Source organism: Trachypithecus francoisi, unplaced genomic scaffold (assembly GCF_009764315.1).
Source record: "Trachypithecus francoisi isolate TF-2019V2 unplaced genomic scaffold, Tfra_2.0 Lachesis_group4, whole genome shotgun sequence".
Classification (NCBI taxonomy): Eukaryota; Metazoa; Chordata; class Mammalia; order Primates; family Cercopithecidae; genus Trachypithecus; species Trachypithecus francoisi.
Window position 1 is genome coordinate 54,072,073 of NW_022681469.1, and position 22,530 is coordinate 54,094,602.

The 22,530-nt window shown below is 42.6% G+C and overlaps 2 protein-coding genes across 4 annotated transcripts in view; one reads left to right on the forward strand and one right to left on the reverse strand.

Moving 5' to 3' along the window:
• The first annotated feature begins 259 nt into the window (after positions 1 to 259).
• EFCAB10 (EF-hand calcium binding domain 10) lies at positions 260 to 16,678 on the forward strand. 3 transcript variants are annotated; one of them, XM_033192520.1, is made up of 4 exons: positions 260 to 439; positions 13,146 to 13,310; positions 13,422 to 13,509; positions 16,190 to 16,678. In XM_033192520.1, the coding sequence occupies exons 1-4, from the start codon at positions 334 to 336 to the stop codon at positions 16,224 to 16,226; spliced, it is 396 nt and encodes a 131-aa protein (XP_033048411.1). In that variant the 5' UTR covers positions 260 to 333; the 3' UTR covers positions 16,227 to 16,678. The 3 variants fall into 3 exon arrangements, with proteins under 3 accessions (XP_033048411.1, XP_033048414.1, XP_033048413.1); XM_033192523.1 differs by lacking the exon at positions 16,190 to 16,678 and adding an exon at positions 13,848 to 13,949 and having other exon boundaries at positions 13,422 to 13,514; XM_033192522.1 differs by having other exon boundaries at positions 320 to 399; positions 16,190 to 16,565.
• RINT1 (RAD50 interactor 1) overlaps positions 15,993 to 22,530 on the reverse strand; it is a 39,873-nt gene continuing 33,335 nt past the window's right edge. The window contains 4 exon segments of the mRNA XM_033192519.1: positions 15,993 to 16,550; positions 18,398 to 18,516; positions 18,589 to 18,769; positions 20,077 to 20,291. Coding sequence (XP_033048410.1) covers positions 16,358 to 16,550; positions 18,398 to 18,516; positions 18,589 to 18,769; positions 20,077 to 20,291 — 708 coding nt within the window. The 3' untranslated portion in view covers positions 15,993 to 16,357.

Here is a 22,530-nt window from a genome sequence, read left to right on the forward strand (position 1 = left end):
AGTTCATGCTGAGTTGTGATGCCAGCACTTCAAGCCTTGTTAATCATTGGATCAACAAGTACCGAGCTAGGTGCCAGAGAGAGAAATGGAAAAAGGCACTTGGGCCCAGCCCTCAGCCTGGATCACGGACAGTGACGTTGGTCCACACCTCACCTGCCCTCTCTGCTCTGCTACATTCCCCAGGCTTGCCCTGAATGTTGAGCACTAGAAATTCCAGGTCCAGGTCGCAGCCACAGGGGTCAGGGGCGTCACGTGACCGCGCCTGGGAGAGGGAGGCGGAGTCGCACGGCTGGGACGCCAGGCGGTCGCCTAGCAACAGCATGACACGAACCGATGGAGACCAGCAACAGGGAGCTCCAAGCCGCGGAGTATTTGGAAAGGCATCGGATCAAGGAGCTGGTGAGCTACCTCACCAGTGCCCTCCTATTCTTTCGGCCGGGTAAGGGCCCCCATGACCCGTTACAGCCATCCCTCCACGCGGGGCTTGCTTCCCTCACGAAACCCCCTCTCACACACTCGCTTTCCACTGCCTCCCAGCCACGTGAGCCCTTCTGCTGTTGATAAACTCTGTGGCCTTCAATAAAACAGTCCCTCAGGCTGGAGTACAATGGCCTGAGCTTGTTTCACTGCAACCTCCACCTCCCGGGTTCAAGCGATTCTCCTGCCTCAGCCTCCTGAATGGCTGAGATTACAGGCGCCCGCCACCACGCCGGGCTAATTTTTGTATTTTTAGTAGTGACAGCGTTTCATCATGTTGGTCAGGCTGGTCTCGAACTCCTGACCTCAAGTGATCACGCCTCGGCCTCTCAAAGTGCTGGGATTATAGGCGTGAGCCACAGTGCGCGGCCAAAGTTTTGAATCTGGCAACAAAACAATTGATAGGGTAGGATAGATGTTCTAGAGGAGATCGCTTCTCCTAACATTTTTTTACACATCTGAACCCCCTGCAAAATTTGAATCCTTTTGTAATTTAGGAGTGGTGTATCATTTAAAAGTTATATTAAGGTGAAAATAGTTTTATGTCCTCCCCAGGGTGCAGAATTGTAATTTGCCGACCTCCATATGGAGCATCCAAAATGCCAAAATTGTCCATTTGCTTCTTAAGGAAATGGAAATACCAAACATTCCAACTGTGCCAAAAAACACCCAACCAATATCATGTATAGGATGATAAAGTTCTTGCTAGTTGTTTTAAAGTATTAAAACAAAACAACCAAAAAAAAAAAAAAAGGCCGGGCACGAGATGGCACCATTGCACTCCAGCCTGGGTGACAGAGCAAGATTCCATCTCAAAAAAAAAAATAAAAAATAGAAAAATAGGTCAGGTGCAGTGGCTCAGGCCTGTAATCCCAGCACTTTGGGAGGCCAAAGTGGGTGAATCACTTGAGGTCGGGTGTTTGAGACCAGCCTGGCCAACATGGTGAAACCTCCTCTCTACTAAAAATACACAAAATTAGCTGGGTGTGGTAGTGCATGCCTGTAATCCCAGCTACTCATGAAGCTCCTTGGGGGCGGTGGCTCACGCCTGTAATCCCAACACTTGAGCACAGGAGTTCTTAAACCAGCCTGGGCAACACAGCTGGGACTGCTCCTCTACTAAAAGTAAAAAAGTGATCTCGGACATGATGGTGCATGCCTGTGGTGCCAGCTACTCAGGAGGCTGAGGTGGGAGTCTCGCTTGAGCCTGGGAGTTCGAGGCTGCAGTGAGCCGTGATTGTGCCACTGCACTCCAGCCTAATATTATATATTAAGACAAATGATGGGCCAATGCACGGTGACTCACACCTGTAATCCCAACACTCTGGGAGGCTGTGATGGGCAGATCACTTGACTTCAGGAGTTCATAGACCAGCCTGGGCAACATGGGGAAACCCCATCTCTACCAAAAATACAAAATTAGCTGCACATGGTGGTGTGTGCCTATAATCCCAGTTACTCAAGCGACTGATGTGGGAGGATCACATGAACCTGGAAGGTGGAGCTTGTATTGAGCCGAGATTGCTACTCAGGCCGGGTGACAGAGTAAGACATCATCTCAAAAAAAAAAATTCTTAAAGACAAATGTTAATGTTCTTCATCGTAACAAAGGGATATGTTACATTCATTACATAAAAATGTTTGTCAACATTTATTTTTAAATTTCATTTTTATTGAAGTGGATGTATGGGGTTTAAAAATTGAAAAGTACTCCAAAGCTTATAATAACAACAGCATTCCTGTCACCATCCCCAGCTTCTGCACAAAATAATTTCAAGTCTTCTAGCAATATTCTTTGCTATTTATCTTCAGATTTCTAAATAACAGACCTATATTGCTGCTGCTGAATGTTTTTCCCTCTAGGTTAGATACTAGCTTTATGCTGTGGAAGACGAAAATGCGGCTATCTTATTTTATTTTATTTTATTTTTTTTTTTTTTGAGGCGGAGTCTTGCTCTGTCGCCCGGACTGGAGTGCAGTGGCCGGATCTCAGCTCACTGCAAGCTCCGCCTCCCGGGTTTACGCCATTCTCCTACCTCAGCCTCCCGAGTAGCTGGGACTACAGGCGCCCGCCACCTCGCCCAGCTAGTTTTTTTTGTATTTTTAGTAGAGACGGGGTTTCACCGTGTTAGCCAGGATGGTCTCGATCTCCTGACCTCGTGATCCGCCCGTCTCGGCCTCCCAAAGTGCTGGGATTACAGGCTTGAGCCACCGCGCCCGGCCACGGCTATCTTAAACACACACCTCATACACCTGTTCCCACTTACACCCATCTTCCAGATACATTTAGATCACAATTTTGATATCCTCAGTATTCAGAATTTTTAATATTAGGCAAGTATCTATAATCCTTATACTACACTGATTATATTTCCCTTGTTTTCCCTGGATAATAATTTATTTAATTTTTTGGCTTAAATTTGTGTGATCATCACTAATTCATCCATACCCTTGTTTGCCACAGTACAGCTCTCCTCTCATTACATTTGCATTCACTGGGTAATTACCCCCACCCCCCACCCCCACCACCCGATCCCCGTAACCCCAGCTCTGTGTCTTCCTGCTCCAGTCTGGACTGATTGCTACACAGTGGTTATTCACGGCTTCGCCTCACTCTGATCCTAAGACGACTCCTCACCTTTCTGTGTTCAGAGCTTGTTTTATGGCATGGCCAGCAATCCCTCATTCTTGCTTTACCCCTTTCTTCTGGTGGAGCATATCCTTTAGTGGCTTCCTGAGAGAGCGTGCTTTGAGGGGTAAAGATTTTGGGAACACACATATATAAAAATATGAATTCCTACATTCAAAACTTTAATAGAGTGGAGGCTGCGCATGGAGGCTCATGCCTCCCAACACTTTGAGAGGCCAAGGCAGGCAGATCACTTGAGGTCAGGAGTTTGAGACCAGCCTGGCCAACATGGTAAAACCCCGTCTCTACTAAAAATACAAAAATTAGCCAGGCATAGTGGCATATACCTGTAGTCCTAGCTACTCAGGAGACTGTGGCAGGAGAATCTCTTGCATTTGGGAAGTGGAGGTTACAGTGAGCTGTGATCTCACTGTTACACTCCAGCCTGGGCAACAGAGCGAGACTCCGTCTCATAAAATAAGAGTAGATACAATTTTAAGTTGGAACATACTGCCCTCGGAATTTTTGAGGCATTGTTCCATTGTCTTCTAATTTAATTTTTGAGGCATTGTTCCATTGTCTTCTAATTTCTCACGTTGCTCTGAAGAATTCTGATGTCATATGTCATCAGATTCTTGATCTGGGTATGAGGCAAGTTTATGCTTTCTGGAAACTTTTTAGGAGTGTCTTTTTATCTTATCTCTGGTGTCCTAAATATTTATATGCCTTGGAATGGTTTCGTTGTTGTTGCTGTTAATGTATTATGCTCTCGGTACTTTATGGTCTTGTTAAATTTGGAGACATTTTTCTTTCAGCTCTGGGAAGTATTTTTCTTATTTTCCTTACCTATATCGTTCTGGAATTATTGGATATTGGACATCTTGGCTTGATTCTCTAATTTTCTTTACATCTTGATGTGTTGTATAATTTTTATCAGAAGAATGCAATTTATGAATCTGCAGATTCTCTTGAGAATTTACCAAATTGTTATTTTGATGCTCCTCACTGACTTACACTTACATTTCCTGTCTTCATTAGTAGTTCTTTATGGGTAAGATGACTGTATGAGTTATCATCCAAACCAGGGATATTTTGAGTGAAAATAGGTACTATTAATAATTATTCCAGGACAACAAGGTAAACTAGGACTGTCCCAGGCCAACTGGAACATTCAATTATCCTTAATATGGGTATCTTAAACATGATATGAACAACAAAAACAATTTAAAATTAAAAAGACAGGGTAGGCATGGTGGCTTACACGTATAATCCCAGCACTTTGGGAGGCCGAGGCGGGTAGATCACTTGAGGTCAGGAGTTCGAGACCAGCCTGGCCAATGTGGTGAAAAACTCTCTCTACTAAAAATACAAAATTATCCAGATGTCGTGGCACAGTGAAATGCTGCCTCTACTAAAAATACAAAATTAGCCAGGTGTGGTGGCACATGCTTATAATCAGTTATTCGGGAGGCTGAGGCAGGAGAATCGCTTGAACCCAGAGGCAGAGATTGCAGTGAGCTGAGATTGTGCCACTGCACTCCAGCCTGGGTGACAGAACGAGACTCTGCCTCAAGAAAAAAAAAAAGACAAAAGCACCATGGCAGCCAATGGGTCAACTGAATGAAAAATTAATTTTTCTGAGTTTCAACATGAGCCCACTTACCTGATCTGCATAAACTTTCTGATAGTCTCTGAGAATCTCAAACAGTTATAATACACACAAACAGAGGCCTCCATTTGGCCATCTCGGTCACAACACAGAATCCCACTCAAAGAAGCACAGTCATTCCAGCAATCAAGAGTAATTTGAAAGGAATCAAAAAGATTTTAACTCATAATCCACAGTAAAACCGCTCAAAAGTCCTTCCTCCTTGTTCCCAGCTGTATTCTCCACAGCAGCTGCAGAGCCTGTCAGGTTCCAAATCCATGACACTCAGCCCATCTACCTCTTCTGTCTCCTCCCTATCTTACGTGGTTTTCTCAGTTTTTTATTATGTCAACCAATTTAGCATCTTGAAGATTCTTTTTTTCCTCCAGCACAAAAAGCCTTGAACCCATCTGGCAAAACCAGAATTTTCCAGTAAAAGGCATTATCGGGGGAAAATAACCTAAGCAGATAAAGACAAAATTCTCCTTAGTGGAAGGGAAGTCTGGGAATACTCATACATTAATTATATACCTATCACATAAATAGTGTAGCTGTTTTTTAAAATTGAGACATGGATACCACTTTTTTTTCTTTTCTTTTCTTTCTTAAGACAGACCCTTGCCCTGTCGCCCAGGCCAGGGTACAGTGGCACATCTCGGCTCGCTGCAACCTCTGCCTCCGGGATTCAAGTAACTCTCATGCCTCAGCCTCCAGAGTAGCTGGGATTACAGGCGCACACCACCACGCCCAGCTAATTTTTGTATTTTTAGTAGAGAGGGGGTTTTGCCATGTTGTCCAGGCTGGTCTGGAACTCCTGACCTCAAGTGATCCTCTCTCCTCGACCTCCTAAAGTGCTTGGATTATAGGTGTAAGCCACTGTGCCTGGCTGGGTACCATCTTTAATAATGAGAATTCCGGCCAGGTGTGGTGGTTCACGCCTGTAATCCCAGCACTTTGGGAGGCCGAGGCAGGCAGATCACAAGGTCAGGAGATCGAGACCATCCTGGCCAACACAGTGAAACCCCATCTCTACTAAAAATACAAAAAAATGAGCCGGGCGTGGTGGCAGGCGTCTGTAGTCCCAGCTACTCAGGAGGCTGAGGTGGAAGAATGGTGTGAACCTGGGAGGCAGAGCTTGGAGTGAGCTAAGATCATGCCACTGCACTCCAGCCTGGGCAACAAAGCAAGAATCTGTCTCAATAATAATAATAATAATTCCTTAAAACATCTTTATGGGCCGGGCGCGGTGGCTCAAACCTGTAATCCCAGCACTTTGGGAGGCCGAGACGGGTGGATCACGAGGTCAGGAGATCGAAACCATCCTGGCTAACACGGTGAAACCCCGTCTCTACTAAAAATACAAAAAACTAGCCGGGCGAGGTGGCGGCGCCTGTAGTCCCAGCTACTCGGGAGGCTGAGGCAGGAGAATGGCGTAAACCCGGGAAGCGGAGCTTGCAGTGAGCTGAGATCCGGCCACTGCGCTCCAGCCTGGGTGACAGAGCGAGACTCCGTCTCAAAAGAAAAACAAAAACAAAAACAAAAACAAAACAAAAACAAAAAAAAATCTTTATAAACACCACAGTTGGGGAGAGGAAACCATAGGTATGGAAACACTGAGCCAGAATAAGAAGGTAATGAAGCTAAAGAAGGGGTGGGCTGGCATGCAGAGTATGTATGCAGTGCTGTTGAATTTTCCTGCCTGAGTCCTCCTAATGACAGAGGAGAGAAGACTTGTCCATTCAGTGTCTGGGACTTTAGCCTGATGTGGCATAAGAAGTTTCTTTGAAGTCATTTGTTTTGTCCTAAAAATGAATGAGATCTGTTCTTCTGTAGACATACCTATTTATTAATATAAACGTTTTGTATTACTCACCAAGGTATGATCGACGCTTAGAAAGACACACTAGCTTTATCCTGTGTCTTTGGGAAGCCCCTGGTATGATGACATGTGTCCCAATTGGAAAACCTTGGAATTACAGAGGAGTCGCAGAAAATAAGACTAGACAGTTTGATTGGGCAATTACTATTGAGGAAACAGGTATGCAGTCCCCCATTCTCAATTCCAAAATTCTGAAAGCTCTGAAAACCAACAGTTTCATAAGTCACTTAACAGCAAGACCTGACCTGACCTGAAATAATTTGGTAGGAAAACCTTGCCTCAGCTAGGGTATATTGGGAAATATAATTGCTGGGTGTTACAAAAATTAGCCGGGCATGGTGGCAGATGCCTGTAATCCCAGCTACTTGGGAGGCTGAGGCAAGAGAATCGCTTGAACCTGGGAGGCAAAGGTTGCAGTAAGCCAAGATTGCACCACTGCATTCCAGCCTGGATGACAAAGTGAGGCTTCATCTCAAAACAATATGTGTGTGTGTGTGTGTGCGTGTGTGTGTGTGTGTGTGTATGTGTGTGTGTGTATATAGATATATATGATACGGTTTGGCTGTATCCCTGCCCAAATCTCATCTTGAGTTCCCACACAGTGAGTGAGGGACCTGGTGGGAGGTAATTGAGTCATGGGGCCGAGTCTCTCCTGTGCTGTTCTTGTGATAGTGAATAAGTCTCACGAGATCTGATGGCCACGTTTTCGTGTTTTTTTTTTTTTTTTTGAAACGAGGTTTCACTTTTGTTGCCCAGGCTGAAGTGCAATGGCGCGATCTCGGCTCACTGCAACCCCTGCCTCCAGGGTTCAAGTGATTCTCCTGCCTCAGCCTCCTGAGTAGCTGGGATTACAGGCACACACCAGCACGCCTGGCTAATTTTTTTTTTTCTTTTTTTTTTAGTAGAGACAGGGTTTCACCGTGGTGGCCAGGCTCGTCTTGAACTCCTGACCTCAGGTGATGCACCCTCCTTGGCCTCCCAAAGTGCTGAAATTACAGGCGTAAGCCACTGTGCCTAACCTGATCTGATGGTTTTAAAAACGGGCGTTTCCGGTTGGGCGCAGTGGCTCACACCTGTAATCCCAGCACTTTGGGAGGCCGAGGTGGGCAGATTGTGAGGTCAGGAGATCGAGACCATCCTGGCTAACACAGTGAAACCCAGTCTCTACTAAAAATATACAAAAAAACTAGCCAGGCATGGTGGCGGGTGCCTGTAGTCCCAGCTACTCAGGAGCCTGAGGCAGGAGAATGGCGTGAACCTGGGAGGTGGAGCTTGCAGTGAGCCAAGATCGCGCCACTGCACTCCAGCCTGGGCGACAGAGTGAGACTCCGTCTCAAAAAAACAAACAAACAAAAAAACGGGAGTTTCCCTGCACAAGGTCTCTCTTTGCCTGCTGCCATTCATGTAAGACATGACTTGTTCCTTCGTGCCTTCCACCATGACTGTGAGGCCTTCCCAGCCATGTGGAACTGTAAGTCCATTAAACCCTTTTTCCTGTATAAATTACTCAGCCTCAGGTATGTCTTTATCAGCAGCATGAAAACATACTAATAGAGTATATATATTTTTATATATACTGTGTATATGTGTATATATGTACTGTATATATATGTGTGTACATATGAGTATGTGTGTATATATATACACACACACACACGGTTGCTGGCCGTGCTGCCATTTTCCAGTGACAATTCTATGCTATATAAGGAGGGAATATGAATTTTTAGGGATGGCTTTAATAAAATTAGACAATTATATCAATAGTAACCCAAATGAGAGAGATTGCTGTGGGATTGGTGGAGTAAAATGAATTTGAAAGCTATTGAGAAAAAACTCAATAGAGACCATCATGACTGACTAAATTTCACCATTGAAGATGCTTCCATTGTAGTAGAGTATGGTAAAGTCTGCAAGCTTTAGAAGCACATTACCTGGATTCATACTGGCTGTGTGGCCTTGAACAAGTGACTGTTGTGAGAAGTGAATGAAGTGATCCATAGAAAATGCTTCGCATAGTACCAGACATATAGTAAGGGCTCAGTTAGCTATCATGATTAAGATGTTGGACCCAGCCGTGCGCGGTGGCTCAAGCCTGTAATCCCAGCACTTTGGGAGGCCGAGATGGGTGGATCACGAGGGCAGGAAATCGAAATCATCCTGGCTAACACGGTGAAACCCCGTCTCTACTAAAAAATACAAAAACAAAAACTAGCTGGGCGAAGTGGCGGGCGCCTATAGTCCCAGCTACTTGGGAGGCTGAGGCAGGAGAATGGCGTGAACCCGGGAGGCGGAACTTGCAGTGAGCTGAGATCAAGCCACTGCACTCCAGCCTGGGCGACAGAGCGAGACTCCGTCTCAAAAAAAAAAAAAAAAAAAAAAAAGGTGTTGGACCTAAGCATTGTATCCCTTGAAGGACTGTTTTTTATATCAGCTGACATTTTATGTAACATAGGAGGTCAATTAGCTATTGATTAAGAAGTTGAACCTGAATGTTGTATCCCTTGAAGAATTGTTTTCTTATGTCTGCTGACATGTATGTAACATAGGTGGTTAGTAACATTTGGCTCTGCCTTTCATGTTTTAAAAAGGTTCTGTCTTTATTATATATATTTATGTTGTGATCATTTTCAAAACATTTTTAAAAGCAGGTAGAGCATACATTGTAGGCTCCAAACATAAACATTGTAACATCCCATGCAGCCTAAAGGATACACAATAAGCCTGGTTTGGATTTTCATCAAAGTGGTACACCAAGTTCCATTAGCATTATTTACTTACTCAAGCCTTAAAATGAAATGTAGTGAGTTGAAATTCAAAGTTGGTCTTTTTCCAGTTTCTGAATTTGATATATGGTCCAGAAAGAAGAAACAGAAGATTTCATACAAAATGTGACTGCCTTTACTAGCCTATTTATTGCTAGAGCATATTTGTACCAGCAAGGCACAATATTAGATTTAAAACTCTACTTCTGGTTTCAACACATAGATTCCCAGGGATGAAAAAGATGGAGTGGAAACCTATAAATTAAAAGATTCAAAAACATAACCTGAGTGAAGAGACAACCTATGGAATGGGAGAATATATTTGCAAACTATGTGTCTGATAAGGGGTCAATATCCAAAACATGTAATAACTCAATAGTTAAAAAAAAAAAAAAATTAATGGGCAAAGGACATAAATAGACATTTTTCCATAGAAGATATAGAAATGGCCAACAGGTATATGAAAAAATGCTCAGTATCACTAACCAAGGGAATGCAAAATAAAACCACAATGAGATACCATCTCACACCTGTTAGAAACGGTATTATCAGAAAACAAAAGATAACTGAGCATGATGGCACATGCCTGTAGTCCCAGCTGCTCAGGAGGCCAAGGCAGGAGGATCACTTGGGTCCAGGAGTTCAAGACCAGCCTGAGCAACATAATGAGACCCCATCTCTAAAACACTAACCAAAGATGAAAGATTTCAAGTGTTGGCAGGGATGTGGAGAAAAGGGAACCCTTGTACACCACTGGTGGGATTGTGAATTAGTACAACCATTGTGGAAAACAATATGGCGGTTTCTCAAAAACGTAAACATAGAATTTATCTGGCATTCCCACCACTGGGTATATATCCACAGGAAATGAAATCAGTATGTTGAAGAAATACCTGCACTCGTATTCATCGCAGCACTATTCACAATAGCCACTATATAGAATCAGCCTAAGTGTCCATGGATGAATGGATGAAGAAAATGTGATATATACACAATGACATACTATTCAGTCTTACAAAAAGACATCCTGTCATTTGCAACAACATGGATGAGCATAGAAGACATTAAGTAAATCAGGTATAGAAGAATACCTCATGATCTTAATTATATGTGGAATCTGAAAAAGTCAAACTCATAAAAAGAGGAAAATGATGCTCAAGAGCCAGAGGGTAGGGGCATTGGGGAGATGTTGGCCAAAGGACACAAAATTTCAGACAGAAGAGTAAGTTCAAGAGACCTACAGTATTATCATGGTGACTACAGTTAATATATATATTTGAAAACTGCTGAAAGAGTAGATTATCAGTGTTCTCACCATGAAAAAATACATATAAAGGGACTTCAAAAAGTCCATGGAAAAATGGAATTAAAAGACTAAAAATTATTTCTCAACATAAGCTCTATCAAATTCAAGATACTTTTGTAAATAATGATACCAGCCATTTAGTCCATCCCTAAAGAACTCTGAGGGCCCCGGAAATTTAACAACGTCAGTGCAGTCTTTTTTACATCATAAAGAAAAAGGGGTGCCCTTTAAAGGTTTTTTTAAGATCAGGAAACAAAAAAGTCAAAAGGAGCTAAATCAGGACTGTAAGGTGGATGCTAATGATTTCCCATTGAAACTCTTGTAAAATTGCCCTGTTCCATGAGAGGAATGAGCAGGAGCATTGCTGTGGTAGAGAAGGACTTTCTTGTGAAATTTTCCTGGGTTTTTTTAAACTAAAGCTTCGGCTTTCTCAAAACATTCTCATAATAAGCAGATGCTATCATTCTTTGGGACTCCAAAAAATCAACAAGCAAAATGCCTTGAGCATCCCAAAAAAGTGTTGCCATGACCTTTGCTCTTGACTGGTCGACTTGTGCTTTGGCTGGACCATGTCACCTCTTGGTAGCCATTGCTTTGATTGAGTTTGTCTTTAGGATGACAGTGTAGAACCATGTTTCATCTCCTGTTAACAATTCTTTGAAGAATTGCTTCAGGATCTTGAGCCCACGTTTAAAATTTTCCATTGAAAGCTGTCCTTTTTTGTCTGCAGCTGATCTGGTACATTGGTTTTAGTACTGATTGAGTGGAAAGTTTGCTTAACCTTTTAAGTCAGAATTGCATAAAATGAACTAACTGAGATGGTTTGGGCTATTGTTTATGCTGTTAATTGTCAGTACTCTTCAGTTAGGGCACAAACAAGATTAACTTTGTTCCTCACAAACTGATGTGGATAGGGCTATAGTGAATTAAGATTGGCCACACATTTTAACAGTTGAAGTTGGTGATGGGTTCATTTTACTTTTTTACTTTTATAAACATGAAATTCTCAGTAATGACGTTTTTTTTTTTTTGTGATGGAGTCTCGCTCTGTCACCCACACTGGAGTGCAGTGGTGCGATCTCAGCTCATTGCAAGCTCTGCCTCCCGGATTCATGCCATTCTCCTGCCTCAGCCTCCCAAGTAGCTGGGACTACAGGCGCCCGCCACCACGCCAGGCTAATTTTTTGTATTTTTAGTAGAGACAGGGTTTCTTTCACCATGTTAGCCAGGATGGTCTCGATCTCCTGACCTCCTGATCCTCCCACCTCAGCCTCCCAAAGTGCTGGGATTACAGGTGTGAGCCACCACGCCCGGCCGTAACTTAAATTTTTAAAGAAAACATGAATTGGCCAAGCATCGTGGTTCATGCCTATAAATCCCAACGTTTTGGGAGGCCGAGGTGGGAGGACTGCTTGAGCCCAGGAGCTCGAGACTGGTCTGGGCAACATAGCAAGATCCTGTCTCTAACTTAAAAAAAAGTAAGAGTAAAGCTTAAATTGAAATGATAAAATGATCAAGCAACAGGAGTGGTATATACTACCCAAACTGCTCTATCACTACTACTTTTGGCTTCATCATGATTGTTCTGCACTATTTCTGAAAAGTGAGTTGATCTTGATTTTTCATTTTTAAAATTGCTTAAACTACAGAATATTTATCCAAATTGATTTTATGTTAGAAATGAATACATATGCTTCCTAATTACAGGACCATATTTATCAGTCTGTTTTTATTATATATATGTATGTATGTGTGTGTGTGTGTGTGTGTATATACATATATTTTTTAAAAAAATTTTTTTTTTTTGACAGAGTCTTGCTCTGTTGCCCAGGCTGGAGTGCAATGGTGTAATCTTGGCTCACTGCAACCTCCGCCTCCCAGGCTCAAGTGATTCTCCTGCTTCAGCCTCCGGAGTAGCTGGGATTACAGGCATGCGCCACCATGCCCGGTTAACTTTGTATTTTTAGTAGAGATGAGAGTCCTCCATGTTGGTGAGGCTGGTCTCAAACTCCCAACCTCAGGTGATCCACCCTCCTCAGCCTCCCAAAGTGCTGAGATTACAGGCATGAGCCACCATGCCCAGCCTACTATTTATATCTTATCACTTCTTTAGGTGGCCAACTTCCCTGCATTATGCTGTTTCCTTTATCTTTTTGGTTTTCAACCCTGTCTGCAACTTATAGTCACTTGGGGAGATTTTCTAAAAAATGCCCAGGTCCAGTCCCTGTATTCAATCATCTGAGAAAGGGCATTTGTATATGTAATTATTTAAGTATTCAATGTCTTACCTTCTTGTTGGACTGTTTCATGAAAAGTAAGGCCTGTGTCCCCAGTGCCTAGTACAGTGCCTTTGCTATAGCTGTTTAATAATTGTTAAATGACTACTTCTATTTGTGACATATTTTAATTTTGTATCAGAAAGAGCTGGAACTATTCTTTTGCAGAAAAACCAAGAGAATATTTAATATCTCTATTGGAACGACTGAGAATTGCAAAAGTAACAGGCGTAGCATTTCCTTTCTTTATGGATAACTCTAACATTGTGGCCATGTTTGAGATGATGGACTCCTCAGGCAGAGGCACCATATCATTTGTACAGTATAAAGAAGGTCAGTACATTCTACAAATTGAGGTAATAGTTTGTGGTCATTCCATTTTTTTCTAGCAGAAAATACTTCTCACTTTGTAAAATTCTCACTTAATTTCTTCTCATTTTACAGCCCTAAAAACTCTGGGTCTATGCACTGAAGATGGAGATTTAAAAGATGATGGACATATAATAACTTTGGATAAATTCAAGGAGGAAGTGTAAGTTTTTTTTTTTTTTTTTTTTTTTTTTATTTATTTATTTTTTTTTTTTTGAGATGGAGTCTTGCTCTGCCGCCCAGGCTGGAGTGCAGTGGCCGGCTCTCAGCTCACTGCAAGCTCCGCCTCCCGGGTTCACGCCATTCTCCTGTCTCAGCCTCCCGAGTAGCTGGGACTACAGGCGCCCGCCTCGTCGCCCGGCTAGTTTTTTGTATTTTTTAGTAGAGACGGGGTTTCACCGTATTAGCCAGGATGGTCTCGATCTCCTGACCTCGTGATCCGCCCGTCTCGGCCTCCCAAAGTGCTGGGATTACAGGCTTGAGCCACCGCGCCCGGCCAAGTTTATTTTTAAGTGACAAATATTTTAATAAGGTGGCATGATTTTGAAACACAATACCTTTTAAAATAGGTTCCTATCTTTTGAAAGAAATATTTTGTTCCCTTGAAACTTTCAGCTGACTGGAAAGTGAGGACAGGAAACGCTGACAATAAAGTCTCTAAGTTCGGGAATAGGAGGGGAAAATGCTGGGCTTAGAGAGGAAGCTCCGGAGGCAGCTTCATTTTTTTTTTTTTTTTTTTTTTTCCCTGAGATGGAGTCTCACTCTGTTGCCCAGGCTGGAGTGCAGTGGCAGTATCTCAGCTCACTGCAACCTCCACCTCCCAGGTTCAAGCAATTCTCCTGCCTCAGCTTCCCAGTAGCTGGGCTTACAGATGTGCATCACCAGGCCCAGCTAACTTTTGTATTTTTAGTAGAGTCAGGGTTTCACCATGTTGGCCAGGCTGATCTCGAACTCCTGACCTCAAGTGATCCACTGCCTCGGCCTCCCAAAGTGCTGGGATTACAGGCATGTAATGGGCTGCGCCCAGCCAGCTCCATTCTAAATAGGAAGCCCCAGCAATTCTCAAAGGATGAGGTGAAGAATCACCACTATGCTGGGACAACTAACAGAGACACTTTGAGCTCAACACATTAGCTGGAAACTCTCTCTATAAAATACATACTAATACAATTTAGCTCAAAATATTTCCTCAAAATTATCACAAAGTCAATGTTTATCAGTAGCATAGGCCGCATGTTAGTCTGATAATTTAAAATTTTTTTTTTTTTTTTGAGACAGAGTTTCACTCTTTTGCCCAGGCTGGAGTGCAGTGGTGTGATCTCGGCTTATGGCAACCTACGCCTCCCAGGTTCAAGCGATTATCCTGCCTCAGCCTTCTGAGTAGCTGGGATTACAGGCATGCACCGGCATGCACCACCACGCCCGGCTAATTTCGTATTTTCAGCAGAGACAGGGTTTCTCCATGTTGGTCAGGCTGGTCTCAAATTCCCAACCTCAGGTGATCCACCCACCTTGGCCTCCCAAAGTACTGGGATTACAGGCGTGAGCCACCGCACCTGGCCTAATTTTAGATTTTGAGATATTACAGGATTAAAAGTACTAACCCACTGCTAAGTCAGAGAAAAACCACTGGAATAAAATTTAATAGTTGTAGAAAGTTTCCAGGGAATCTAGCTCAATTTTTTAAGAAGTTTTACTCTGAGATTTTATTAATCAAGAAGCTATTATTGAATACAGCCCAAGGTCAAGGAAAAGTTACAAGAAAAAAGAAACTTGAGATTTTTGTCTCATCAGTTACATAAATAATAAAAATGTTTAATTACATTCCCTACCACGTGGGAATGTTTAAGTCAGAGTGCCATGGCCTGAAATGTTTCATCCAGAAAGAAAAGGTTGCCCACTGTCAGACAGAATGAAACTAGGAAGCATTTAAAATAGAAGGACATTTGTGAGAAAGAAGAACAATCCTATCTTATCCTATCTTATTCACCATCTCACAATGTGTTTTTTTTTTTTTTTAAAGAGACAAGGTCTTGTTCACTTGCCCAGGCTGCAGTGCAGTGTCACAATCACAGCTCACTGTAGTCTTGACCTCCCGGGCTCAAGCTATCCTCCCACCTCAGCCTCTCAAGTAGCTAGAACTACAGGCATGCATCAGGGTCTTGACATGTTGGCCAGGCTGGTTTCACACTCCTGCCTCAAGCGATCTTTCTACCTCAGTCTCCCAAAGTGCTAGAATTACAGGAATGAGTCACTGTGCCCTGCCAGTTTTCTTAAGGAAATATAGTGAATTCCCAAACTAGATACAGGTGCTTCAATTAAAATATGTATTTTTTTTTTTTTTTTTTTTGAGACGGAGTCTCGCTCTGCCGCCCAGGCTGGAGTGCTGTGGCCGGATCTCAGCTCACTGCAAGCTCCGCCTCCCGGGTTCATGCCATTCTCCTGCCTCAGCCTCCCGAGTAGCTGGGACTACAGGCGACCGCCACCTCACCCGGCTAATTTTTTGTATTTTTTAGTAGAGACGGGGTTTCACCGTGTTAGCCAGGATGGTCTCGATCTCCTGACCTCGTGATCCGCCCGTCTCGGCCTCCCAAAGTGCTGGGATTACAGGCTTGAGCCACCGCGCCCGGCCAAAATATGCATTCTAAAGTGAGTTTTAAAAAAGTTTATTGGCTATGTTTGATTGTCCTTAATCAACAGAATTTTCCTTAATTAGCACAGGAAATTGAAAAGTTGGTTATAATTTAATATCTCTGCTCTTGTCTTCAACAGACATACTCAGCATTTATACTTGTAAATAGAATGAGTTTTCATTGTTTCGTTTTCTGTTTTTGTTTCCTTAGGAACAAGAGGATGAAGGAAATATGGTCAGCATTTTAATAACACCATAAATCCAAGATAATCCTATAAAGTTTTCCAGTTTCATTAATTCAGAATTTCATCATATAACCTGAAATCCAATTGGCTTCCTCTTAAAAACAAAAACCAAGAAAACGTTTTTCTGAAAGACATTATTTTCCAGTATTAGGCCAATTTGTCCTCAAATTAAGTAGAATCTCAACATCTTGTTGAGCCAGTTTGTAAATTCCAACTTCGTTTAATGCTGCTGTGGCAGGAAGTTGCCCTGAAGTTGACTGCAGTACATCTTTCAGGAGTAGTGCAGAACCGACGTTCAAATTCAAAACAATACAGGCTTCTTTTATACTGTTTAGGGAAAACAAAGGAGGGAAATGAGATCTCCATTATCTGCATCAACCATATTATAACAATTTTGAGAATCCTAAACAGCTTCTCTGTACTGCTGTTCTCTATAAAAATACTTATGTTCTCTATAAAAATGTTCTCTATAAAATGTTCTCTATAAAAATACTTATGGATTTATTATTTGGTTCTTTTAACATGGTAAGACTACACAGGTGCGGAGTTTCTATTTCTTTAGATTAAGGTAATAGGATCCCTATTTCAATATGTATCCATTATTTCCCTAAACACAATACTTGATATTAATACTATATTAAATATGGCTATAACTTTAGGTAGATTAGAATATGGGAAAAGACAAAAATAAGGGATAAAATGAAAGCAGCAGAAAGAACATTAAATTTTAAAAACTGTCATATGAAACATGTAAACATAAGCTTTCATTTTACAAGTTTTTTTTTTTTTTTTTGAGATGGAGTCTTGCTCTGTCACCGAGGCTGGAGTGCAGTGGCCAGATCTCAGCTCACTGCTTGCTCTGCTTCCCGGGTTTAGGCCCTTCTCCTGCCTCAGCCTCCCAAGTAGCTGGGACTACAGGCGCCCGCCACCTCGCCCGGCTAGTTTTTTGTATTTTTTAGTAGAGACGGGGTTTCACCGTGTTAGCCAGGATAGTCTCGATCTCCTGACCTCGTGATCCGCCCGTCTCGGCCTCCCAAAGTGCTGGGATTACAGGCTTGAGCCACCGCGCCCGGCCTCATTTTACAAGTTTAAAAGGAATGCTTTATAACCTCACAAAACCCAAACACAGTTTAAATTTTACTTTTTTTTTGAGACATCATCTTGCTCTGTCACCTAGGCTGGAGTCCCAGTGCATGATCATAGCTCACTACAGCCTTAGTCTCCCAAGTAGCTAGGACTACAGGTCCATACCACCACATCTGGCTTTTTGTTCATTTTAATACTTTTTGTAGAGATGGAGTCTTGCTATGTTGCCCAGGCTGGTCTCAAACACCTGGTCTCAAGCAATTCTCCCACCTCTGCCTCCCAAAGTACTGGGATTACAGGTGTGGGCTACTATGCCTGGCCTATAATTTAAATTTTATATGAACAAATTCTCAAACTATAATTACAGTTAGAACCAAAATTAATGTCAAATGTTTAAGGAAACAAATTTCTTTCAGGCCTGGCCTATTAGGTATTAAACATATTTGTAATTTTTTTTTGTTGTGTTTTTGAGACAGAGTCTTACTCTGTTGCCCAGGCTGGAGTGCAGTGGTGCAATCTCGGCTCACTGCAAGCTCCGCCTTCCAGGTTCACGCCACTCTCCTGCCTCAGCCTCCAGAGTAGCTGGGACTACAGGCGCCCACTACCATGCCTGGCTAATTTTTTTTTTTTTTTTGTATTTTTAGTAGAGATGGGGTATCATCATGTTAGCCAGGATGGTCTCGATCTCCTGACCTCGTGATCCGGCCGTCTCGGCCTCCCAGTGTTGGGATTACAGGCGTGAGCCACCATACCCGGCCCTGTAATTTCTTATATTTAGTGAATAGGGCACAACTTTTTTTCATTTTCAATTTATTCCTTCAGTAACCAAGCAACTAGAAGCATTAAACCAAATACTAGAAAACAAAACCCAACATATAATTTATATCTAGTTCTGAAACTTTTTGAGGTCATGGGTCACATCTATCATTTTGGTTTCCCCATTGTGCTGTAAACATACAGTAGACAATGTTTTAAAACTTCAACTGATCTTATCCCACCCAAACATCTCCAGAACCCTAAAGTTAAAAGGAGTTAGCCTCCTGTAACAATTTGATACATTAATATTAATTGTTAAATGTTGAGCTTACTGTTTAAAATAATTTTCTGGTCTCTTGCAATAGTGAGAAAACAAAGGGAAAAGATTCCGAGTCATATCAAACTGCAGCTGGGCTGCTCCTCCTTCATTGAAGTGATTAGCAAGAATTATCTGAAACAAATAATAATTCATATAATGCTTGTCTTTATTATCAGAGCCCAAAGACAGTCTATTCTTACTTACTTCTTGGTAGATGTATACATCCAGCTTCTCTACAAGCATTTGCCAGAAAATTTTAAATAAGGAGAAACAAAGCTGCTGCTCCAACTGAAGTAAATGGTCTCGTAACGTCAGCAGTAAGGGGCAAGCCGAACTGGACAGGGACATCACTGCCTGCTCTGACTGAGATGGCAAGGACAACCATCTGGAAAAAACACATTTTTACCAAAAAATTTTCATCAGTTTGTACTTTTAAAGTTTTTAAATCATTTTAAATTGGAGGAAGTGTTCTAGGGCATTTTGGATAAGAAAAAATACACAGTCCAACATTAAAAGCTCTATCAGAAAATAAATGTACCTGTATTTTATATTTTCACTCTCAAATACTCTCCCCAAATTTTAATATGTGAATTACCAATACAAAGAAATTACAATTTAAATGTCACTTAATTTTTGCATTTTATGTAGTTTTGTTTTGTTTTTTGAGACAGAGTCTCGCTCTGTTGGCCAGGCTAGAGCACACGGTTCAAGCAATTCTTGTGTCTCAGCCTCCCAAGTAGCTGGGATTACAGGTGCCCACCACCACGCCCAGCTAATCTTTGTATTTTTAGTAGAGACAGTTTCACCATGTTGGCCAGGCTAGTTTCGAATTCCTGCCTTCAAGTGATCTGCCTGCCTCGGCCTCCCAAAGTGCTGGGATTACAGGTGTAAGCCACCGCACCCAACCTGATTTTAGCATTTTAATTAAGACATCAGCTAATATTATGCTCTGATTTTTAGTAAAATCAGGACGAATAACACAAATTTTTGGCACTTTGTGTGGCAGGGACTACACTAGGACAAAAAGATAATGCTTGCTATCAAGGATGAAAGTAACACAGGTGTTCACAGTGAATGGTAGTGGGATAAACCACAACAAAAGTATGCAGAGTACCACAGGTGACTTTACTTTGCAAAATAGGAGACAGATTAGGCTATTCAACCCCATATCACACACTATCCTATTAATATATTTACAAACAGCTAACTTATAACCAGTTTATTCTGATTAAGAATGTCAGAGAGCCAGGTGTGATGGCTCACACCTGTAATCCTAGTACATTGGGAGGCCGAGGCAGTGGATCGCCTGAGGTCAGGAGTTGGAGATCAGCATGCCAAAATGTGAAACGAGGTCTCTACTAAAACTACAAAAATTAGCCGGGTGTGGTGGTCCATGCCTGTAGTCCCAGCTACTTGGGAGGCTGAGGTGGGAAGATCACTTGACCTCTAAGGTGGAGGCTGCAATGAGCTGAGACCATGCAACTGCACTCCAGCCTGGGTGACAGAGTAGGACTGTCTCAAAAAAAAAAAAAAAAAAAAGTCCAAGAACATATTTTAGAAAGATTTCCAACAATGAAGTTTAAAGTACATAAGGCCAAACTGGGTTCTATCTAGATACCTTGGAAATCTGACCACATACGCCATCTTCAACTTTTACCAAACTGGTATTAAGAGCTGACTTAGAGGACATACCTTTCTTTTTTATACAATTTTGCAGCATCTTTAACTTCTCTAAAAACATGGTCTACTTGACGGGTCAACATATCATGCTTTAAACGCTCTAAGAGGTTAATCATGTCATCAAAGACGGAGCTCTCCATAGAGGCTAGCTGTCCCAGCTGCAATTTACTCAGAGTATTATTCTCTGCAAACACCTCCAGTGCAGCCTGTTGAAGTTGTAGAAAGAACTGAAAGCAAAAACATGTTAACACATTAACATACTTTTTTTAAACAGCTTGAAAGAGAATTCATATATCATACAATTCACCCATTTAAAGTGTATAATTCAGCTGGGCACGGTGGCTCACACCTGTAATCCCAGTACTTTGGGAGGCCGAGGTGGGTGGATCACCTGAGGTCAGGAGTTCGAAACCAGCCTGGCCAACATTCCAACATTGTGATACCCCATCTCTACTAAAAATACAAATTAGCTGGGCATGGTGGCATGTGCCTGTAATCCTAGCTACTCGGGAGGCCGAATCGCTTGAACCTGGAAGGCAGAGGTTGCAGTGAGCTGAGATCATGCCTCGGCTGACTGCAACCTCCACCTCCACCTCCTGGGTTCAAGCAATTCTCCTGCCTCAGCCTCCTGAGTACCTGGGATTACAAGTGTGTACCACCACACCTGGCTAATTTTTTTTTTTATAATTTTCGTAGAGATGGTGTTTCACCATGTTGGTCAGACTGGTCTCAAACTCCTGACCTCATGATGTGCCCGCTTCAGCCTCCCAAAGTGCTGGGATTACAGGCATAAGCCACCATGCCCGGCAGTACAAGTTTTTATGTGGACATACGTTTCATTTCTCTTGGTATGTACTGAAGAGTGGAACTGCTGGATCTTATGGTAAGTCTATGTGTTAACAGTTTGAAAGGCTGCGCATGGTAGCTCATGCCTGTAGTGCCAGCACTTTAGGAGGCTAAGGCCAGAGAATCATTTTATAGTGAGACCTTATCTCTAGAAAAAAAAGATTAGCTGAGTGTGGTAGCCACAGACCTGTAGTCCCAGCTACTCAAGAGGCTGAGATGGGAAGATTGCTGGAGCCCAGGAGGCAGAGGTTGCAGTGAGCCGAGATTGGGCCACTGCACTGTAGCCTGGGTAAAAGAACAAGATCTCACCTGAGAAAACAAAAAGAGTTTGAAGAACTGCCATACTGTTTTCCACAGCAACTGTACCATGTTACATTCCCACTAGTCAATGTTAAACTGTTTTGAAATGGAACAATCTCAAGACATATTGGCCGGGCGCGGTGGCTCAAGCCTGTAATCCCAGCACTTTGGGAGGCCGAGACGGGCGGATCACGAGGTCAGGAGATCGAGACCATCCTGGCTAATATGGTGAAACCCTGTCTCTACTTAAAAATACAAAAAACTAGCCGGGCGACGAGGCGGGCGCCTGTAGTCCCAGCTACTCGGGAGGCTGAGGCAGGAGAATGGCGTAAACCCGGGAGGCGGAGCTTGCAGTGAGCTGAGATCTGGCCACTGCACTCCAGCCTGGGTGGCAGAGCAAGACTCCGTCTCAAAAAAAAAAAAAAAAAAAAAGACATATTAACCAGAAAAAGCAGAAGAGTCTGCATAGTATGTTACCACATGTTGACCTACACACACCAGTATTTATATAAACAGCTTTAGTAATATGTATAAGAAATTGATCAAAGTGATTGGCTTTAGGGAAGATTAGAATTAAGACTTATTTTCACTATATATAGTTTCAATACATACAGTTTTGTGGCTTTTGAATTTTGTATCACATGGATTACATATAGTGAAAAATATTTTTCTCTTTCAACTTCTGTGTATGGTAATCATGAACTTAAAAAAAAAAAATGACACTATCAGCTGGGCATGGTGGCTCATGCCTGTAATCTCAGCACTTTGGGAGGCCGAGACAGATGGATCACCTGAGGTCAGGAGTTTGAGACCAGTCTGGCCAACATAGTGAAACCCCATCTCTACTAAAAATACAAAAATTACCTGGGCATGGTGGCGGGCGCCTGTAATCCCAGCTACTCAGGAGGCTGAGGCAGGAGAATTGCTTGAACCTAGGAGGCAGAGGTTGCAGTGAGCCAAGATCGTGCCACTGTACTCTAGCCTGGGCAACAAGAGCAAAACCCTGTCTCAAAAAACAAAAAAAATTGACACTCTACTTGTTTTTTTATTTTTTATGTTTTGAGATGGAGTCTCGCTCTGTCCCTCAGGCTGGAGTGCAATAGCGCGATCTCGGCTCACCGCAACCTCCACCTCCCTGGTTCAAGTGATTCTCCTGCGTTAGTCTCCCGAGTAGCTGGGACTACAGGCGAGTGCCAACACACCTGGCTACTTTTTGTATTTTTAGTAGAGATGGGGTTTTACCATGTTGGCCACGCTGATCTCGAATTCCTGACCTCAGGTGATCCGCTCACTTTGGCTTCCCAAAGTGCTGAAATTACA